The 18,361-nt window shown below is 36.7% G+C and overlaps 1 protein-coding gene across 1 annotated transcript; it reads left to right on the top strand.

Moving 5' to 3' along the window:
- Window positions 1-99: 99 nt before the first annotated feature.
- LOC141903995 (uncharacterized) lies at window positions 100-2,289 on the top strand. The gene has a single exon (XM_074792424.1). It carries the CDS (start codon window positions 530-532, stop codon window positions 1,721-1,723), a length of 1,194 nt encoding a protein of 397 aa, XP_074648525.1. The 5' UTR covers window positions 100-529; the 3' UTR covers window positions 1,724-2,289.
- Window positions 2,290-18,361: the final 16,072 nt, after the last annotated feature.

The raw sequence follows: 18,361 nt of genomic DNA, 5'->3' as shown, positions 1-18,361 counted from the left end.
AAATATTCATATCAAAATATTGCTAATTATTTTTAGTATGTTGGTAGAAGGATTCCAGCAGTTTTTGTAGTGTATTATGTATGAGCTTTTTATCGGATTGCAGAATTGGGCGATACAACTACGCGGATTCCTGGAAATTCGGTGACGTAGCGCAATGCTTAGTTAGGTTATATACGTTTCCTGGAATCTATCAAACTGGGTCAGGTCGAGCATCGAGGGGTTAATTCGAAGAATTGCTGCTCTCGCCGTCAGACGTGTCATTCAGTTAGAAGAAGAACCGCAGATACAGCTCATTTTCTTGCTAGATTTCAGCGTAAAACCTTATCATCGACACGTTAGGCAAGAACCAGTACTACGAACACAGTGGAACGGTATATAGTGAACTCGCGCGTGCTATACGCAATCACTAACTAGTTCAGTAATATTCGAACAGCTGCCAGAGACAGTACTACTCTACACACCTCTCAGGAGTTCGTGTTTGAAATCTGAAAAGAAGAAACTTTCGTGCGAAAATTTATACATCAAGTCAATGACGAACAGTTTTTCAGTGAGTGTCCCGAACAGCAACCGATCAACTAATCTAAAAGCGACAGCGTCAAAATGTTTTAAACTCATTAAAGGTGTGAAATTATTGTCATCGAATGACCTGTTTTATAAAACAAGGTCCAGATGCCTGGTGATGTCCAAGCAACCACAGCAACTCGATGTACAGCAGCCCAGTGTTACTAACGATGGCTACAAACGGATTACAAATCCGCAGTGCGTGGACAACTGCGGCCAAAACTCAAGAGGTGCCCAGCTCACCTCAACGTCTACTAATTCGGCAGCAAAAGGATTACTATCTCATCATAATCATGACATTCCTCAACTTTGTCTGTTTGATACAGTTGCAAAAAATAGCGGCAGCGACTTTTTTCGAGTACAAACTACACAGGACTCGTCGTCAGATCTGTTACAGCCGGTCGCCAGCACGAGTAGCGATAGTTTTGCCGGACAAACTTGCGACGACGATCAACAGCAGTGTAGCCCTAATTTGTTGTGTTCTTTCGAATCTGTGGTTTTTAACGTTCCAGATGTGCCAACTTCAACCTCGGAAACTTGTGGTGACGAATCATCGACGGTCAGTACTTCTCGTGGTTTAGAAACCGACAATTCGGTGGCCTGTCCACCTGTGTATATACCTTTTACCTCAGAACAGGATTATTCGAGCTTAAAGTCTGTAATGCATCGTTTGTACATCAGTGGATTTTACTATGAAGGGCTTTCGAGTAAAGAAGCCACTGAGCTTTTGGAGGGCAAGCAAAACGGGTCGTTCTTGCTTCGCGACAGTTCCGACCCGAATCACTTGTTCTCGCTGAGTCTGAAAACTCCCCGCGGTACGACAAGCGTTCGAATCGAGTATCATAAGGGTAAATTTCGTTTGGATAGCGAGGACTGTCTCAAAACTAGAATGCCTACGTTTGACTGTGTGATTAGCTTGATAATGTACTACGTGAAGAGAGTACAAGGAAAGTCGGGTCGACGGGTACTATTGGACAGCACAGGACGGCGCGATTTACCTGTCAAAATCACGAAGCCTGTGTTGAAATGCGTCCCAATGATGAAACACTGCTCACGTAAAGCAATTTGTCGAACTTTGAGAAATCCATCCGCGGACGTACATCGACTGCCATTACCTAATTTATTGAAAAGCTATCTAAGTCAGTATCCATACCCTTTGTAAAAAGGAAACAATCGCCGGCGAAAGTATGTTTGGATTTAACACACACGATATCTGTGATAATATGGATTTAATTTATTACTAATCGAATACAAGACCGGGTATAGAAATGAGAACTAACTTTCTGATATATAACGCGTACGGGTTGGAAGAAATTATGGATTATTTTATATGTTATGAATTGGACTACATGTATATGATATTACAGGGATTTGTTGTTCTGCAAATGCAGTATATCTCAATATAAAACCGACGACAAAGGGTCTTAATATATAATTAAAATTATGTGTTTATAATATTACTAAATGATAATATATTTTGTGCAATACATTTTTATGCTATAGACCTGATGTACATAAGTGGAACTTAAATGGAAAACTGAATCAATATATAGTTGGTGTACATCATGTACATATATGTACCGAGCTATATATATTGTAATGGTATGTAAAAAAGAAAATTTTATTATTATCATTATTATTAAATATTGACAGATCAAAAAACTATTATATTCATTCAAGTTTCGAGCGATGTAGCGTACTGAGCTCTGAAAAAAATAGATTTTTAAAATGACGAATAAAATTGATATTTTTTAACTAAAGAAATGAATGAACAATGTTAATTTGATTTCGGATTATTGAAATCGGTTCCTCGTATATGAGAATCTTTTTTTATCAAAGTGTACCGGACAACAATGTACATTGTTTTACCTTTAAACAAATTTTTGCAGAATTTAAACATTTCCACACTATTGCTCATAACGAAAACAGGACAGGTACATTGTAATCCCAACTCTACATTGTATGAAAAAACCCCATCTGAAATAATTTGCTATTTACGCTGAACAGCTGTAAACTCTTAGATTATTGTTTTCGCTCCGAATCTTATTTTAACCACGGAACTGCGCTACTAAATAACGCGTAATATCGTAAGGATATGTTTTGATAGATGGAAAAATCATTAATTTCGTACTACGATATTTCACGCCATAATGTAGTACTCCGGCACTTGTCGATTCCGCCGTCGTCGCCTGAGCAAACAATACATCATTACACGAAAATAAGGAAAGTGTGCGTAGGAGAGCATTTTCCAAGTGGACGGCTAAATTTTTGTCACGAAACCGCAACATGTAATAGTTTTACGTAGAGATTTGTTCGTGTTTTCGCCAATTCTTCGGCGCGAGTTTTCGTATTTTTCTTAGCGCATGTTGAAACGGCAGGGAATGTTAATTTGTTAAAGTAGACTTAAACCCCACGCATCATTTCCCATGCTTTTATTTATAACCCTTTCAACAGTTTTAGACTCCTTACTCGGAACTGGCCAACTCGGTAAATCGCTCGAGTTTCGGTAATTCATTGTACGAAAATTAATTAGGAAAAACTTTCAAATTCTCCGGTTATCACGCTGACATAGATATTTTCAGTCCCGACGCTACCGCGTTAGGTGGTATTTATATGCATTTTCTTCATGTAGCAATTTTCTAATGATGTATCTTCTTAATGTTTTTAAAATTCAGATCTTATTCGTCCATGAGAAATAATTCAAAATGAATTGAGATAATTTCGATGTCGCATCCCTGTTCCTCGGTTCGTGGGAAGCAGGGTCAATCTCCGGTCGCAAGATTGATAACAATAGAAAATGAGATATCTTATAATGGAATCGACGAGTAAAAAATAGATGTATTTTATGGAATAGCGCGTTGACAGCGCTTTCTACTTGGATCAACGCCAGAGCAGAAGAAGTATTTCCAGGAAAACGAGATCGTCTGTTAATCCGTTCGCGCAGTGTAATGAATGGCGTACTCTGCGGTCAATTCCGTTTTGTTGAAACGCGAATAACTTGGCGTTCCATACAGAAACTGACAACACGGGTCAAAAAGCAAATATACGCTACATTGAAAGAAACCGCAAATGATTATCTCGGGCACACTTCGCAAAGAATTACGAGATCTGACGGAGTAAAAGTCATTCGAAACAAAAATATACAAAGACACATTTACAAATTACGCATCATAGATATCATTTTACAAAAAGAAACTTCATTGATTAACGTACGAATATGTAGTCCAAATATATACTTTTTGCATATGGCAGTAATATATCATTATGGGAGTTACGACTATTAATACAGCAATCTGTTGTTGAATGTACTAGTTTCCTGGAAACTCCACTATTAATAATGTCAGACGGCCTGCCGCGCGCGGTATGGCAACCTCTACTGCCAGGGTCGGTGCAAACGCCAACGGTAACAGATAATCGGGTAAAGGGAAGCGTGAGCGTAGAAATATATAGTCCATCGAAGCGGCAACACTGCTCTCACTCTACCCAGGGAGGTGGGAGAAGCTCCCTGCGCTATAAGCAAAAAGTTAGACATTTTCTTAATGCCGTCAGAGAACTTTAAACGCCTGGTACAATGTATACGGTACCGGTACAATGTATACGGTACCGGTATCGGTATCATTAGTTTTCATAAAAATCTTTAAAAATACGAGCGCTTTAAACTGAGGATCATGTATATACATCTGCAGATGTTGTCAGCAGTTCGACCACGCATTGTTACGTGATATGACATCAGGCGGAGTTCTTGGAAAGTTCACCGAACAGGAGAATATATGAAGTAATGGACAGTTGTTAACGGTGTATAATTTCTGGGAAACGGACCAACGTGAACTATCATAACATTCTATTTAATAGTGCAATTTACCCGAATCTGCTGTGGTCAGAATGTTGAATTAATTGGTCATCTATGGAAAGAAAATCGCCACAGGACAGATTCGGAACAGATGGCGGTCAGTTTCAAATCCTCGCATACGGCGCCCACCGTGTCATCCTATACAGAGTCACGAGTCTTCGTGTATTCATTCGATTTATTTCATCGAAACCAATTATCTCGTATCCGAGATCGCCGGTTTCTATAGTCTTTGAAATAGAAAAGTGTTTTCAATTATCCTTTTTGCTGACCATCTAAATTCGTGCACGCTCATCAGAAGACCGATAAACAGTTTTGGTTGTTCAGTGTTTTCATTTACAAGGATCCTTACCATTTCGTTATGCTGGGACTGAGAATTGGCAGATGAACGTGTCAAGAATCTAACGACATACCCATCACGTCTAGACCCCTGATGAGTTAGAAGTAAACAAACTGAATTGGAACCAAGCCTGTGAAATAATAATCAGTGCATATTAGGCTTAGTCCGTGTTCCGGTTAAGAGATAGGGCCTTTAACCGCAATCAAGGATCTAGTTTCGTTCATAAAACGAAAATTGTAAACAACCCACTGTTCTTCTTCATTCACGAAAACCTCCGATATATAATGAATGGAAATCGGTTTGTCGCTATAAATCTTACAAGAAAAACCTAAACCGCAAGTCTCTCCAGAAGTCTCTAGGTCAAGGATAATAACCATAAAGTAATGATTCCAGTTGGTGTTCCAGTCCGTAGCCAGAAATAGAATCCGTTAGAATGTACCATGATCTTTCCATTTCTTTATTTGTGTCATGCGATTCCTTTGTATGAATTTTGTGTGAATGTTACGCAAAAGAACGAACGATTTTCAGTAAACGATAAGATTTTCCGTTACCGTTTCGATCTTCTTTTTTTCACGAATCGATACTATACCGTTATTCAAATAACTCGTACGCGGGTTCAAACTTCAAGCTGTAGAAAATTTAGTATAATTCCGCGTAACAGAACGGCTACATGTTTCTATCAATACTAATTATAGTCGCTTATCTATATTTGAATTGCAATTATCCGATTATTGATAATGTTTTTCCAAGAAGATTGAATGCGATTTTATCATGAACTTCTCGTCCTGACATCGCGTGCAAACCTTTAAGTGCAGTGCATTCTTAAAGGATGGATTTTTGTATATTATCCAAGATGGTCTGATGCTTGTATATAGATTCATTGCATCCCTAATTCTAATCACATAAGTACAGATAATTAACTCTTATCGGTGTTGTCTGAAATTGAAAACCCAAGTAAAATCGTTTCCCATTTTATCATTATTTGTCTTCTTTTATCATGTACTTCTCTTATAACGTTTGATTTGGTGTTTAAAAGTTGTTCATATTTTCATTATTACGAGAATTCATATTCCATATAAGTAGAATCCGGAAAATGAACAGGAGTTCAATCTACGTAACCGATGATTGTGTTCAGCTGTGGTGGGTGCAGTAGTTGACCAGTCGAATGACCAACCGGAACTCTAATGTGATATGTGTGGTTGACATGATTTCTTGGAATACGGGTGCAATTAATGTGACCTGGAAGGGTAAAATCATGTTATGGCAGAGGTCATGTCGACAGACGTACTTTCGGAGGGAACGAAGACGACTAGCATAGTATGCCCGTAGCCAGAAGTTGGGTGTTCAACGTGCAAAATTGACTTCAGAAATGGGGTAGATTTTAGAAAAGAAAATAACCTATTCTCGTTTTCATTTTTTTGTGCAAAATGAACACCTCGCACGCCATGAAATATACTGTTTTTTTCTTTTTTGTCGTACCGGTTTCCTACCGTTTGGCTATGTTTGTACCCGCCCTTGAGGGATGCTATATCGATACTTGATTACACTGCGCTTTTAAGAAATGATTTTGACTCACACGTATTGTTGTTGCGTTGATTGTCTATTTAATGACGTACATGTTTTCATGTTTGGAGCATTCCCGTAGCATAAGTAAAAAACAATATATATTTGTGAGTCAATTCCCGGCCTTGTCCAGCAATCTAGAATCTATACTTAAAATATGCCAATAGGAGTATCCCTATTTTCATCTGCTTTTTTCAAAGACCACTTGACAGCCTGTTGGTATCATTCATTATACAAAAACAATAGATTGATCTAGATCATAGACTTGAGAGCTAAGAACACGAAAGAAAAAACTACGAACAGACACGGATATAGATAGTGTGATATTTCGACGCAACTTATACAAGAATCAAGATACCCCTTTCCTTTAAAACGGGGTGCGTCGCCTCTTATCGTTTTTCTTGACCTTTCAGATTTGGTATTTGGAATAGACAGTCGGGTGTGTTTCATGTTCGGTGAGAAAACTGCACGTAGGATTACACCTTACCAGCGAACTTTTCTTTGAATTAAAGAATGTGAGGCCGAAGTTTCCTTATCGCAGGTTCGGTATACAACTGATAACTCGGGTATAATTGAGCGGTTTTTTTTTCAATATACGAACCTCAAGGTTATCTGAAACTGGTACGAGACATTTCCTGGAAACAGAGATATCCTATATATATATATATATATATATTTTTTTTTTTCTATATATATATATATATATATATATATACACGCTAAAGGAGGCAATCGACCAGTCATGTGGTGTTAGTAGTTTTACGCGATCAAAGGAAAGAGGTGTTCACAGATGAAGACTGTGCACTGATACGTACGTGCGAGTTTTTACCATGGACTCCGATTCGTTTTAGAATCCATGTTTTTTACGCACGTTTCCCGTTGATCCACGCCTCTGTGGAACATTCATTTAATAAACTGAAGTACGGTTACATCTTTATTTGGTTGCAAACAATTTTATTATTTTCTTGAACGACAATATCGATTAGAATCTGTCGTTATGTGAAGCGATGAATGGAAGCTCCAACTCGGCTGTGACGGTCGATACATACTCGAATTGGAAATGAAAACATGTTGTTTATCTAGAAAACGAACTAAAAATGGACCCGAGTTCCTTGAACTTTGGTGACACTATAACAGCCTCAAAACAACACGAAAAATAATACGATAGACCATCGCGACTCGAGGTAACATCTGTACTGATGGTATACTGCTAACAGTTGAAATGGCGGGTGTCGCTGCAATGATGGCTTTACCTGGAATCCAGTCGGATTTACCGAGCGGAACCAGTTCCAAGAAATACCTCGCCCGTTTTTATTGTAATGATATACGTATTGTGTGCATACACGCAACACAATGTTCTATTTATCGAGAACGTATTTGTTTGTTTGTTTCACAAACAAACGAATGTGATTATTTACTAGAAAATAATGTAACCAATCATATATATGACAATGATAGTTTTACCGAGAATTTCTATTTTCAGAAATGATAGATATGGGTCCAGATTCTGTGATTGACTTCGACCTGTTGCTTCAGGGAGTGGCCTGCGCTTGTATATATATTTCTTAATATTGTCGACAGTGATTGATATAATATAATATATAAAGAAATATTCAGGACCAACAAAATATCTTGAATTTCGAATTATCGACAATTGACCACCAACCAGTCGAGCCCCAGTATTGATGACGTAGTGCACATCCACTCGCACAATGTCCTAATTTCAATTTAAATGCATTATTAGAATCAAATGAAAATTCATGAAATAGAGGCTGTGAACCTTTTTGTACAAATAGAATATTCCCAATTGTAAGTTTTATTCTGAAACACTAATATTGATGACGTAGTGCACATCGACGTACGTACTATCACTCGAGCACTCACTACCACTCGGACGACACTTACCGAGGAGCGCATCTGAACTGTTTCAATAAAATACCTGCGCTACGTATATAAAACTTATTTATTTTCATTCATTATCATTGAATAGCGCCCAATATTTTTCGATGTATAAAATTATTTTTTGTAACGGTTTTTACGGCGTCAAAACATTGGAATTTGTCTGAAACGCTTATATCTTCATCCTGTCAGAGTCATCATCATTTTAGTCGCTCGATAAGAGATAATCTAACACGATAGAATGGTGAAATTTTCAATCATTCACCTTGCTTATCTAATCTTAGATTTTTCCATTACAAAACTTAAAAGTGAGCAATTATAGGTTTTTAAGATTCAGACGTATGCAGCAAGTTATCTAGTTTGAAAAGTCTAGGTAAGATCGGTTTCTTGGAATGGATATTTTTGTGAACTCGTATAGCACGCGTGGTCATGAGACAGAATTCTTTGAAATTTACCTCTTTTGAGGGCAACTCGGGCAAAAATATCATGATTATGATGACATTTTTAGCTTTTTAGACCTAAAAGCTATTTTCCATGCGAACGATTGAACCTGCTTCAATCCAATTGAAAGAGTAGAACTCAAAGAAAACCTTATGAAAATTCTAGATTAAAAAAGCGATTTGCAACGTTACGATAAATCCGCAAAGATGTGGATGTACATAGAATTCAGATCTAGAGGTAAGAATACTCTTTTAAGGAATGTTTCATAAGGAATGAAATATAGGAAAATGCCAAAAGACATGTAGATTGGTCGAGTCAAAAACGAAAAGAGAAATCGGCTATATTCAAAACAAATGAAATGCAAGAAATTCTGAAATAGTAACCGACATTAAACAACTTGAACCTTTTTCTTTTTATCAATCTATTCGACGTTTAACGGTATGGTCAGCTTATTTTTAGACTCATGTCTGAAAGGTTCAATTCCTGTTCAGTATATTTCTGATATTCGATATCCGAAAATAAAGAATAGACATTATGAAACAAAGATAAGGGCCGTCACAAGTGTCAAGTGAGATATAAACTCGTTCTTGGACGAGTTTAGTTCCTTCTAGATATGTTTATGTTCGTGATTATGGTAACCATATCGGATCTACTTGACGTAGGCAAGCATCTAATCTCGCAACTCACTGGATGCGATCGAGTGTCCATTTTTAGTATAAGCTTTTTACAATTCTTATCGAAAGATTCTCGGAAAATGAAACTTTGTTTTATGTTTTTACGTGCGTGGTGCATAGTCAACCAACACCGCTACGATGCACATAAAACAATGGCTTCTGAGAAATTGAAAATGCCCGTGACTACGTTATCCATTTTGTCAAATGAAACTGTAGATGCGCATCAAGAAAAAGCGGAATATGACAAACATGTTATACACACCTTGCAAATATAAGCGTCGGATTTCATAGACAAAATTTGAATCGGCGAATAAGGTTTTGGTGATGGCGTAAAATGACAATTTGAACTCGGAACAAGTAAAAGAAAGTACATGAATGCCAACTAACCTCATTAAAATACGACCCATTTAGATAATATCGCATTCAAACAGTAGAATCGTTATCTACGATTTCAATAGTAAATCTAAAAAATGTCCCGATGACAGTCGAGATACTGAAATACGTTTTTGATATAAACCGCGTTTGTACGTGAAAACATTATCGGTTATATCGATATTCAATGTAGAAATCTCGGCACGACGATGAATAACTTTTACAGAATGGAAAAATCAATGAACCCTGGGAATGACAATTGAAAATACTCTCGCTTTCAATACTGAAAATTATTTCATAAGTGTTCCATGGATCGGAGCTAGAACTCAAAAACACCGGGTACTAGCCGCTACCACCACTGAGCCGTTATTTTAGGTATTTTGTCCTGTCAGTGAGTTGACCAGTCAGGCCTCGTCAAATAATATAAGAAATTCATAAACCTCGCCACTACAGTACAATAATTCTGTTTAAGACGAAAATTGTTTATTAGGATGATTTCCAGCGTGTCCCAGCTAAGATATTTATATCAATCAAACTTTGGATAATACGAAACCCGATTAAGAACACAATTATACTTTTGTCCAAAAGATTCGTATTAACGAGTTCCCACTGTATGATGTATAATGATTCAAATTCTCCCAGTATTATTTACTCAGAAAATCGTAAGGATCCCAAATGGCTCCAGACCGCTGCTTCAATCGACATTAATGGTTTTCCAATCATCCGGAAACCAATGTATACACACAGCTAAATTTTAAAAAGTAACAATTCATAAAATGGTCTATATTCACGACAAGGCAGATGTTCTATCCTTCCATACGAACTCTATTTTCCTAGAAACTATAACCGGCTGTAAAACCGAGTTGTTAACTGCAGCAAGAGGAAGTGTCTATTAACACCGCTAATGTTAATCCGGATCATTCCAGGAACGAACTGAATTAATGAATTATTGTTCTCGACTTTCGAGAAGCTATCCCGGGTTTACGATAAACTCGGCCGATAAGTTATTTCAAGCAGTTGGGAGAAATGTATCTTTATATAGCTACACACCCGAGACCAAGGATTAACGAACATTTTGATCAAGTAAAATAAAAAAGCAAAACAAAGACGAAATAAAAATATAGACATTAGATTTTTCATTTTCATCCTAAAGATTGGATTGATAAAATCATCATTCGCTTAATGAACAAATAAACAAATGAATATTTTTCATTCTGTCCTGTACTTGAGGAGAACAAATTCAACATTTGTCTTATATCTACCCGAAATCCATAGGGCTTCCACACGGGGAATTTTTCACTTATTGATCTTTATTATAACCTCTATTCGAGAAGAACGAAGTAAGCAACGATTTAAATGTCCCCAACCCATGAATACATAGATTTCGTATCATCATAATAATTAACACTACGTCAATTTTCTAAGAGGTTTTTACACGGTTTTCATTTACTAATAGATTTTCCGGAAACCGTTTTGTGCCGCTGACATTTTAGCTATATTGTAAATGAAAGGTCAGGCCAGTGCAAAATTGATAGAATGTAGTTTTGGTTCATCACGCATCTTACATTTGAAAATTGACACGAATGACTAGTATATTACATGATATTCTACCTTAAATTCACGGTGACTATAGTCTTCATGAATTATGGATTCCACGCGTATGTAAACCATCAGATGTGCGTGAGTAAAAGTGGTGATTTCCCATAACTTAGATCAAACAATTACAATATATTATAGTTAAAACGGCAAATCATATCAAGCATTAACTATGTTATAAACAAGATATCCTACAATTGCAAATTGAATAAAACCTTTTAAAAATTAAATAAAAAATAAAAAATTAAAATACAGAAATATTTCGGTTGTTACCACCCTTCGTCAATCTAAAATGAATAAGGCTGAAAATGATACCTCGTTTCTCCTAATCGGCGGGTCGTTTTGTAAACTGCAATGACGTTTGTAATCAGTTATGTTAGTTATGGTTAGCTTGATCATGGTTTTAAAAACAGTAACGTTGGCGGTCCGGTCAACATTTAAGCGCAGCAGAAAGAAGGTAAGGTAATTTTAGCCTAACTATCATTTAGACAGACGAAGGTTAGTGGTACCCACCCGAAATGTTTTCTATATTCCAATAAGCTGCGCTTATGAGTCCATCTAAAATTGTGGGATTTTTTACGTTTTATTACTAAATTACGGATTTTACTATTTCAAGTGATTCATTAACTACTGTTCATTGATATAGTTCTATCAAAAGTTTAAAAACAAAAAAAAATTTGCAGAGCGGATTCTTGCTTCTAACAACATGAATATACGTTTCCTACTATATGTAACGGCTACCTACGAGGCAGTAAACAACACATTTAATATCAGGCGATGGAACCGCAATTTTCATGGAAATAATTAACAAATAATAAAAGCAAATCTATCTATCAACTCCCTTGATGGAGGACCATGAAATCTGTTTCAAAGGAATTATTCGTGAATAAGATGCAATTATTGCCTAAGACTGATCGTATATCAAACAATTATTATTCGCGTAAGGAGAACTAGGTTTCCAGTAGCCCCGAATGATGTCTAGTATATGCACATTTCCATTTTCATTCTCGACGTCGCGAAGTTAACAAGCCGACGGAAATAATTGGCTTTCTATTAGCAGACAATTTTTCGCTCGCTCGCTCGGGGACATCGCCAGCGAATTAATGTCGTTTCTCGGAAAAACGGCGGTTCTTTTCTCTTCCGTATCTCGACAGCTTCTCACCAACGGTTGGTTTCAATATTCCAGCATCGTCGCATTCTGAATTCCGCCATATCATAATCTCGTACCCAGATTCGCAGAGCGTCATTGCTTTTCAAAATATTCAAAGGCGACCGCGAGATAAAATAGGACGAACTTCAGTCGTCATAATCTGAATTATTTTACGCTATTCGTCTAAAGAGTTTTGAATTTCGGAATAGTTGATTAAATGAAAGGAGTCTTTATAATATTGCCCAATCCCGGTTCGTTTGGTCGGAATCGCGAGGAAGAATTAATTTGTCGTATACAGATTCCAACTGACTAATTTTTTTTCTTTGTAACCTGGCAAAGCTAGGTGTCTCGAAACGGTTAGAAAATGTCACAGAGAAGAGCAAAAACTTCTGGTTTCTAATCTAATGATGCCGGCGAAGGTAAAAATAGTCATTCTCATCGAACTAACGATTTCGGTTGAAGGTTTTCGATTGCTATCATTAGAATGCCAAATATCCAGCAGGCCCGGCGACATTTCACTGCATAATCTCTGGTGACTTATAACTAGTCAGAATTTATTACATAAATTATGCAAACAGAGGGAAGAATGAAATTAGTTTTATTCTCGTGTTCGTTATTCTCGATATTTGACTGACGGCAGACGGCAGTATAGAACCTATCGTAAAGTTTAGAACGTATTATAATCATAAGGGATCGTTCATTTATTGCGTACGCATAAAATATGAATTTTTCAAACCCCTCCCCTTGTTCGCAAAATCAGCTTTTTTCCTATATACTTTTTAAGCACCATCTCCTTCCTCTAATGCATGCGTAATGAATGAATGCCTCATCTATATGAGAAAAATATGGTTTATATTTGCACGTATCAAAGGCTCAATAGTTCTTGGAAATCAATCGAATATTGATTTCAATACAGGAACTACACGCGATTCCCGTTAACTGGTAACACGTTCTTATCGATGGCGGCACAATTTGAATTTTCTTATCTCCACCCTCAAATCAGCCATTTGCCCACTCTTTAAGCATTAGATATATTATACCATCGCATTAACTCCTCCCTTACGCGTGCGTAATCAATGAAAGGGCCCTTATAAGACTTTATGAGAAAACCATTGTATATACTCGCATCGTATCAATATTTCTTGGTAATCAATCGCATATTGGAACTACGCGATTTCCGATAACAGGGACCACGTTTTCATTGTTGGCGGCACCTGTCGCAAGTTGAACCACTGATTTTAGGTACTTTTTTCATTGTTTGCCTTTCGTAGATTAATTTGATTACAATGGAGTCTGCGGTTCGCGGTGTAAATTATCAAATCATAAACTTTGCGGTTTTCCTACATCGAAGCAGCCTATTCTAACATTAAAATGAACTGGTTTTGAGTCATCAGTTTCCATGAAGTTCAGACAAATTACGCTACCAGGATGTCCACAAACAAATATATTTTTCAGTACTGACCAGCTTTTCTTCGAAACCCATCACTCTTGTGTACAGTATATACGTTTTTGTTGGATGCGTTCAAATCCCGGGTTCAAATGTAGATGAATTCCGGGCTAATGCCAGGTTTAAAGAAATGGGAAAGGAAGTAGGAACGAAAAATGCTTTACTTGCCTTGCTCAAGAATATCCAATGTCTGAATGGACCAGACTTGAATGTAAAAATTGAAATTATACCTAAGGTGTTTGATTTGTCTGTTCAGTTAAGTTAGACACAACAAACCCAGTCACAACATATACAGGTTTCCGATGATGTACATTGATTTTCGACGAGGATTGACAAGTAGGTTGGTGATGAGAGAATCACCCTTAATCGTGTTGATTTGTAAAACAGCAAGAGGCGTATTTTGGTTGGATTAAGGCGTCGGTAATAGTGGTCGTGGTCATGAAGGATCGTGATCATGCACAGCTCAGCGTGTATCTCTATACAAGAGCTGTGAAGTTTGAGGGAGGTATGGATGATGAATGAACACAGGACTGGTTCTGATTGTTTAAATATCAATGTGTGCAGCCTACATTGGTTCATCGATTACACAATCGACCATAAATAAACTTTACGCAGTCGAACTTATCATTAAAAAAAATAGATAGAACAGAATATTCATATGTTTTCATGAATGTGATAGTTAAATAAAACCATCTAAACAGAGACGCAACTTAAGCAGTTTAATTTTCTCAGAAATATGACATAAATATCGGTTGACATTTCATCGGTTCGGGAAGATCTAGCATCAATATTAGCACAATCTACTGCATTTTTCTGAGAATTAAAACTTTTATTATTTCTCGCTACGAGAACTTGTTGTTTCGCAACGTTTGATGATGTTTTACAACGTGATTCAATGATATTTGAAAATAATAATAATTCAGCGGATTAATGTCGCTTATTCTGTTTTCCAGGCAAGCTTTGAACATTACTCACATAATGAGTCAACATACCCGGGGCTCCTTTCACCGTTGTAACTGTGTGTAAAGAGGCCTAAACACTGTAACGAATTCATGAAAAATTATTGCTAGATAAAAACCAACTTGCCAAAACGGTCATGAAGGTGATAATATTTTTCTGCTGCATTTTTGTTGAGCGCTGACTGCTTTTGAGATAATATATATTTATCACGTTTTTGAAATTTTGTTTTCATTTAGTAATTCAATGATTTTTTCATGAATTTGCTACCTTATTCTAGTAACCTATTTTTTTACGAGTTATTTATCTTTTCTTTACTAAATTGTTGATACAAAACTATCGTTACATTTTTTATATAACGCGTGAGGCTGGAACTGTAAAAAAATGCTTCCCTCACTCTTCATAGAACACACCAGGTTAGAGGAACAAACATAAAGCAACTGTTTTGTAAGAAACTGAATCCGCTTAGAAGGTAATCTTAATCTTAATCTGTCTCGATCTTATTCACATACAAATATATTAATTGCTTGCTACGATATGTCAGGTCGACGAACTCTCTGAAATAGCGTTAATTATTCTCATTCTACCACTCAGTTCGTTAATTATATATTCGTCATACTATACGCTCGTTGGTGGAAAATCTGATTAATCAAATAGCTGCTTCGATTTAGGAAATCAAATATTCGTTTCTGAAGAGAATTTGGACTTTGCCAAAAGTAACGAGGGAAATATTTCGACCTTTCTCGGAGGATAACTAAGATTCTTATATTCGTAAAGAATATGAAACTCATCTCCGACTCTTTTACAATAATCACATTTCATAAGATATGGCTACGTAGGCTACACTGACGAAATTCCTTTTCAGAACTTTCCATCTTTTAAGCTAGTTAGAACCATTACAGGTCAACAAGCGTGATTATGGGTCCATTGCACACAGAAATCTGATTGCCATCAATTATGACACGATGAATTTTATGAAATACATACAATATGTGAATTTTAAGTATATTCGGTACATAAAGTATATTGAGAATGTTTTTCAACGTCTGTAATCAATATGGCTTCTCTTCCAAAAAGGCAATTAAACACTGCTAAATTCAATTTTTAGTTCAATTTCGGAAGGGTTAGAAAGAACATTTTTGCGAATATTCTTGATATATATCATATTTTTTCTTTCTGCTTTAGTCTTTCTCGCTATCAATGAATGTGGTTTTTCGTACCGAGCAAGGGCCGTCGTAAAATCATTTTATAGCAACTATTACTAGGAACTATTCTAGACGTCTCCCATAGTATGGGAATTACTTTATTTTATCCCCTGTAGTCATTCATTCTCTCGACTTGAGTTGCAGATTTCTCAGAATTCCATTCTCACATATACCAAGCCCATTTCCGCTTTTACTACGTGTGATGACATCACAACGAATAAACAACCATTCCCTGACGTCATCAAGATTTGATTCCCAGTAGATGAGTAATAAATTCGTTTTCGAGTAGAGCTGCCATACTTGTTCTAGTTTTATACGGCGCCAGTAGGTGGCAGCACTTTGCGTTACTCGTGTCGGTTCATGGCGTTCGAAAGAAAATTTACAGGTTCTACAAGATCAGGCTGGTACTACCAGAGTGTGGTGGTTAGAAATTTGACACTAGATCTTCTTGGGAATCTTCAAAATATCTTACACCAAGGTTGCCACCCGCTGGTAGCCTTTGACGCAGCTCATTTTCTAGAAATGTATTTTTCTTTTCTTCTGGAACCCAGATACCGAACCGCTATTACTTTTGTTCATTAATCTAGACTGAAGCCAGATATTTGGCCAGGATATCTCAAATTTTCGAGATTTTTTTTCATAAACGAACCCACTCACATATTCCTCTTGCCACTGCCCTAATAATAATGTATGGATTTGATGTCTAAAGTATAATGCAAAGGTATTAATGATTGTTTAAAGACTGTATAACTCTAACACTCATGTCTGTATCTGCCTTGTTAATCAATGGACTAAAACGGTCTAACTACATGAAAGCTTTCATCATTAAAATGTTAATCAAACCGTAATCATCCCCATCAGTTTTAAACGATAAGGCAAAGGAGCAGACAATCGACATTTCTGAGAATTAATGAAAAATATTTGATTGAATTTCTTTCGATTTCCAAGAAATCGTTTTCAAGGGCGAGGCGTGCGTTAATCCACAACCAGACAGTAACGAATTTCAAAAGAATTTTTACAGTTCGCGTGTAATTTTTTATTTTCAAGAAATAGGCAACAAAACGACAATCGATAGAAATTAAAATCGCGTAACAAATGACAAAGATTTGGAAGAAGAAACGCGATTTCAAAGGCATTTGGTCGACTATTACCAATAATTATATACATATCATTGATAACCATTGACTAATCAAAGGATAATGGAAGATTATTCTTTTTCTCAAATTGGTATGTTATTCTCTGTCACTAGGGCCTATGATTCATGTTATGATCTATGATTCACACGAATTTTACACCTTTTTTACATCATTTTCCGCATCCCATCCGAGATTATATGCGGGAACTACTCGAATGAATGAATTCTTTCAGCATTGAAGAAATTAAACCCGTTTTTCCGATCCTTAAAACCGAATTTGAAACTGTGTTATCAGGCGGGACTCTAAACACAGCATTTCAGAAACTGGCGATGGTGGAGCCGGATTTTTGTTTAAGTTACCAGATTTGGTAATCGGATATAGTTTTTCTCCCTCAGTATTCCCGTGTTTACCGGCAACTCTCAACAAGGGGTTTCCACGATGATACTCGACTATGCATAATTTTCGTGCGTGGGCGGTTGGGCGATTGAGTGTCTGGATTCCCTTGCATACACAAAACCGGTCGATAGTTAGTAGTAATGACATAGAAATGGGGTCGAGAAGAACTAGCGTTATTTTATGTAACCACGCAAAAATTCCTACACGTAATTTACGTGGTATGATGTACACATGTGTTGCATGAATTGATCGCCGTTCGGTTTTTCACAAGGTAGAAAGTGATGACGTCAAAACGATGTTAGTTACGCTACAGCGAACCGCACACCGAGCCCGATGACCGTAATCATTCCGATAATTACACCACCGTAGACCTTCTAAAATACAATATCAACAGATACAATCATTGAGGCTAAGAACAAATGATTAAAGGAGTGAAATTACCAGACGACACAGAAATTAAAATAAAAAAATACGCACACTATGTCTAACCGACTTAGAATCATTGAATCAAGCCTTTACAACTTAAACTTTATTTGAACGAGCATCGGGTGCAAAAATTAATAAAGACAAAACTGAGTGTATGTGGTTAGGATCTTGGAAAACTAGAAACGATAAACCTTTAGACTTAAATTGGAAGAAATCCATGAAGATTTATGGAATTCATTTCGGAAATGAGAATGGTGATGATTTAAACGGGACAAGAACAAATGATTGTTTCCTTCTTTCTGAAGCCTAAAAGTTGACTCGACCGACCGCCTATCTACCCTGTACATTACT

Source organism: Tubulanus polymorphus, chromosome 4, assembly GCF_964204645.1.
Source record: "Tubulanus polymorphus chromosome 4, tnTubPoly1.2, whole genome shotgun sequence".
NCBI classification, from domain to species: Eukaryota; Metazoa; Nemertea; class Palaeonemertea; order Tubulaniformes; family Tubulanidae; genus Tubulanus; species Tubulanus polymorphus.
The sequence above is the reverse complement of the archived record's forward strand: the minus strand, read 5'-3'. Positions and strand labels throughout refer to the sequence as shown.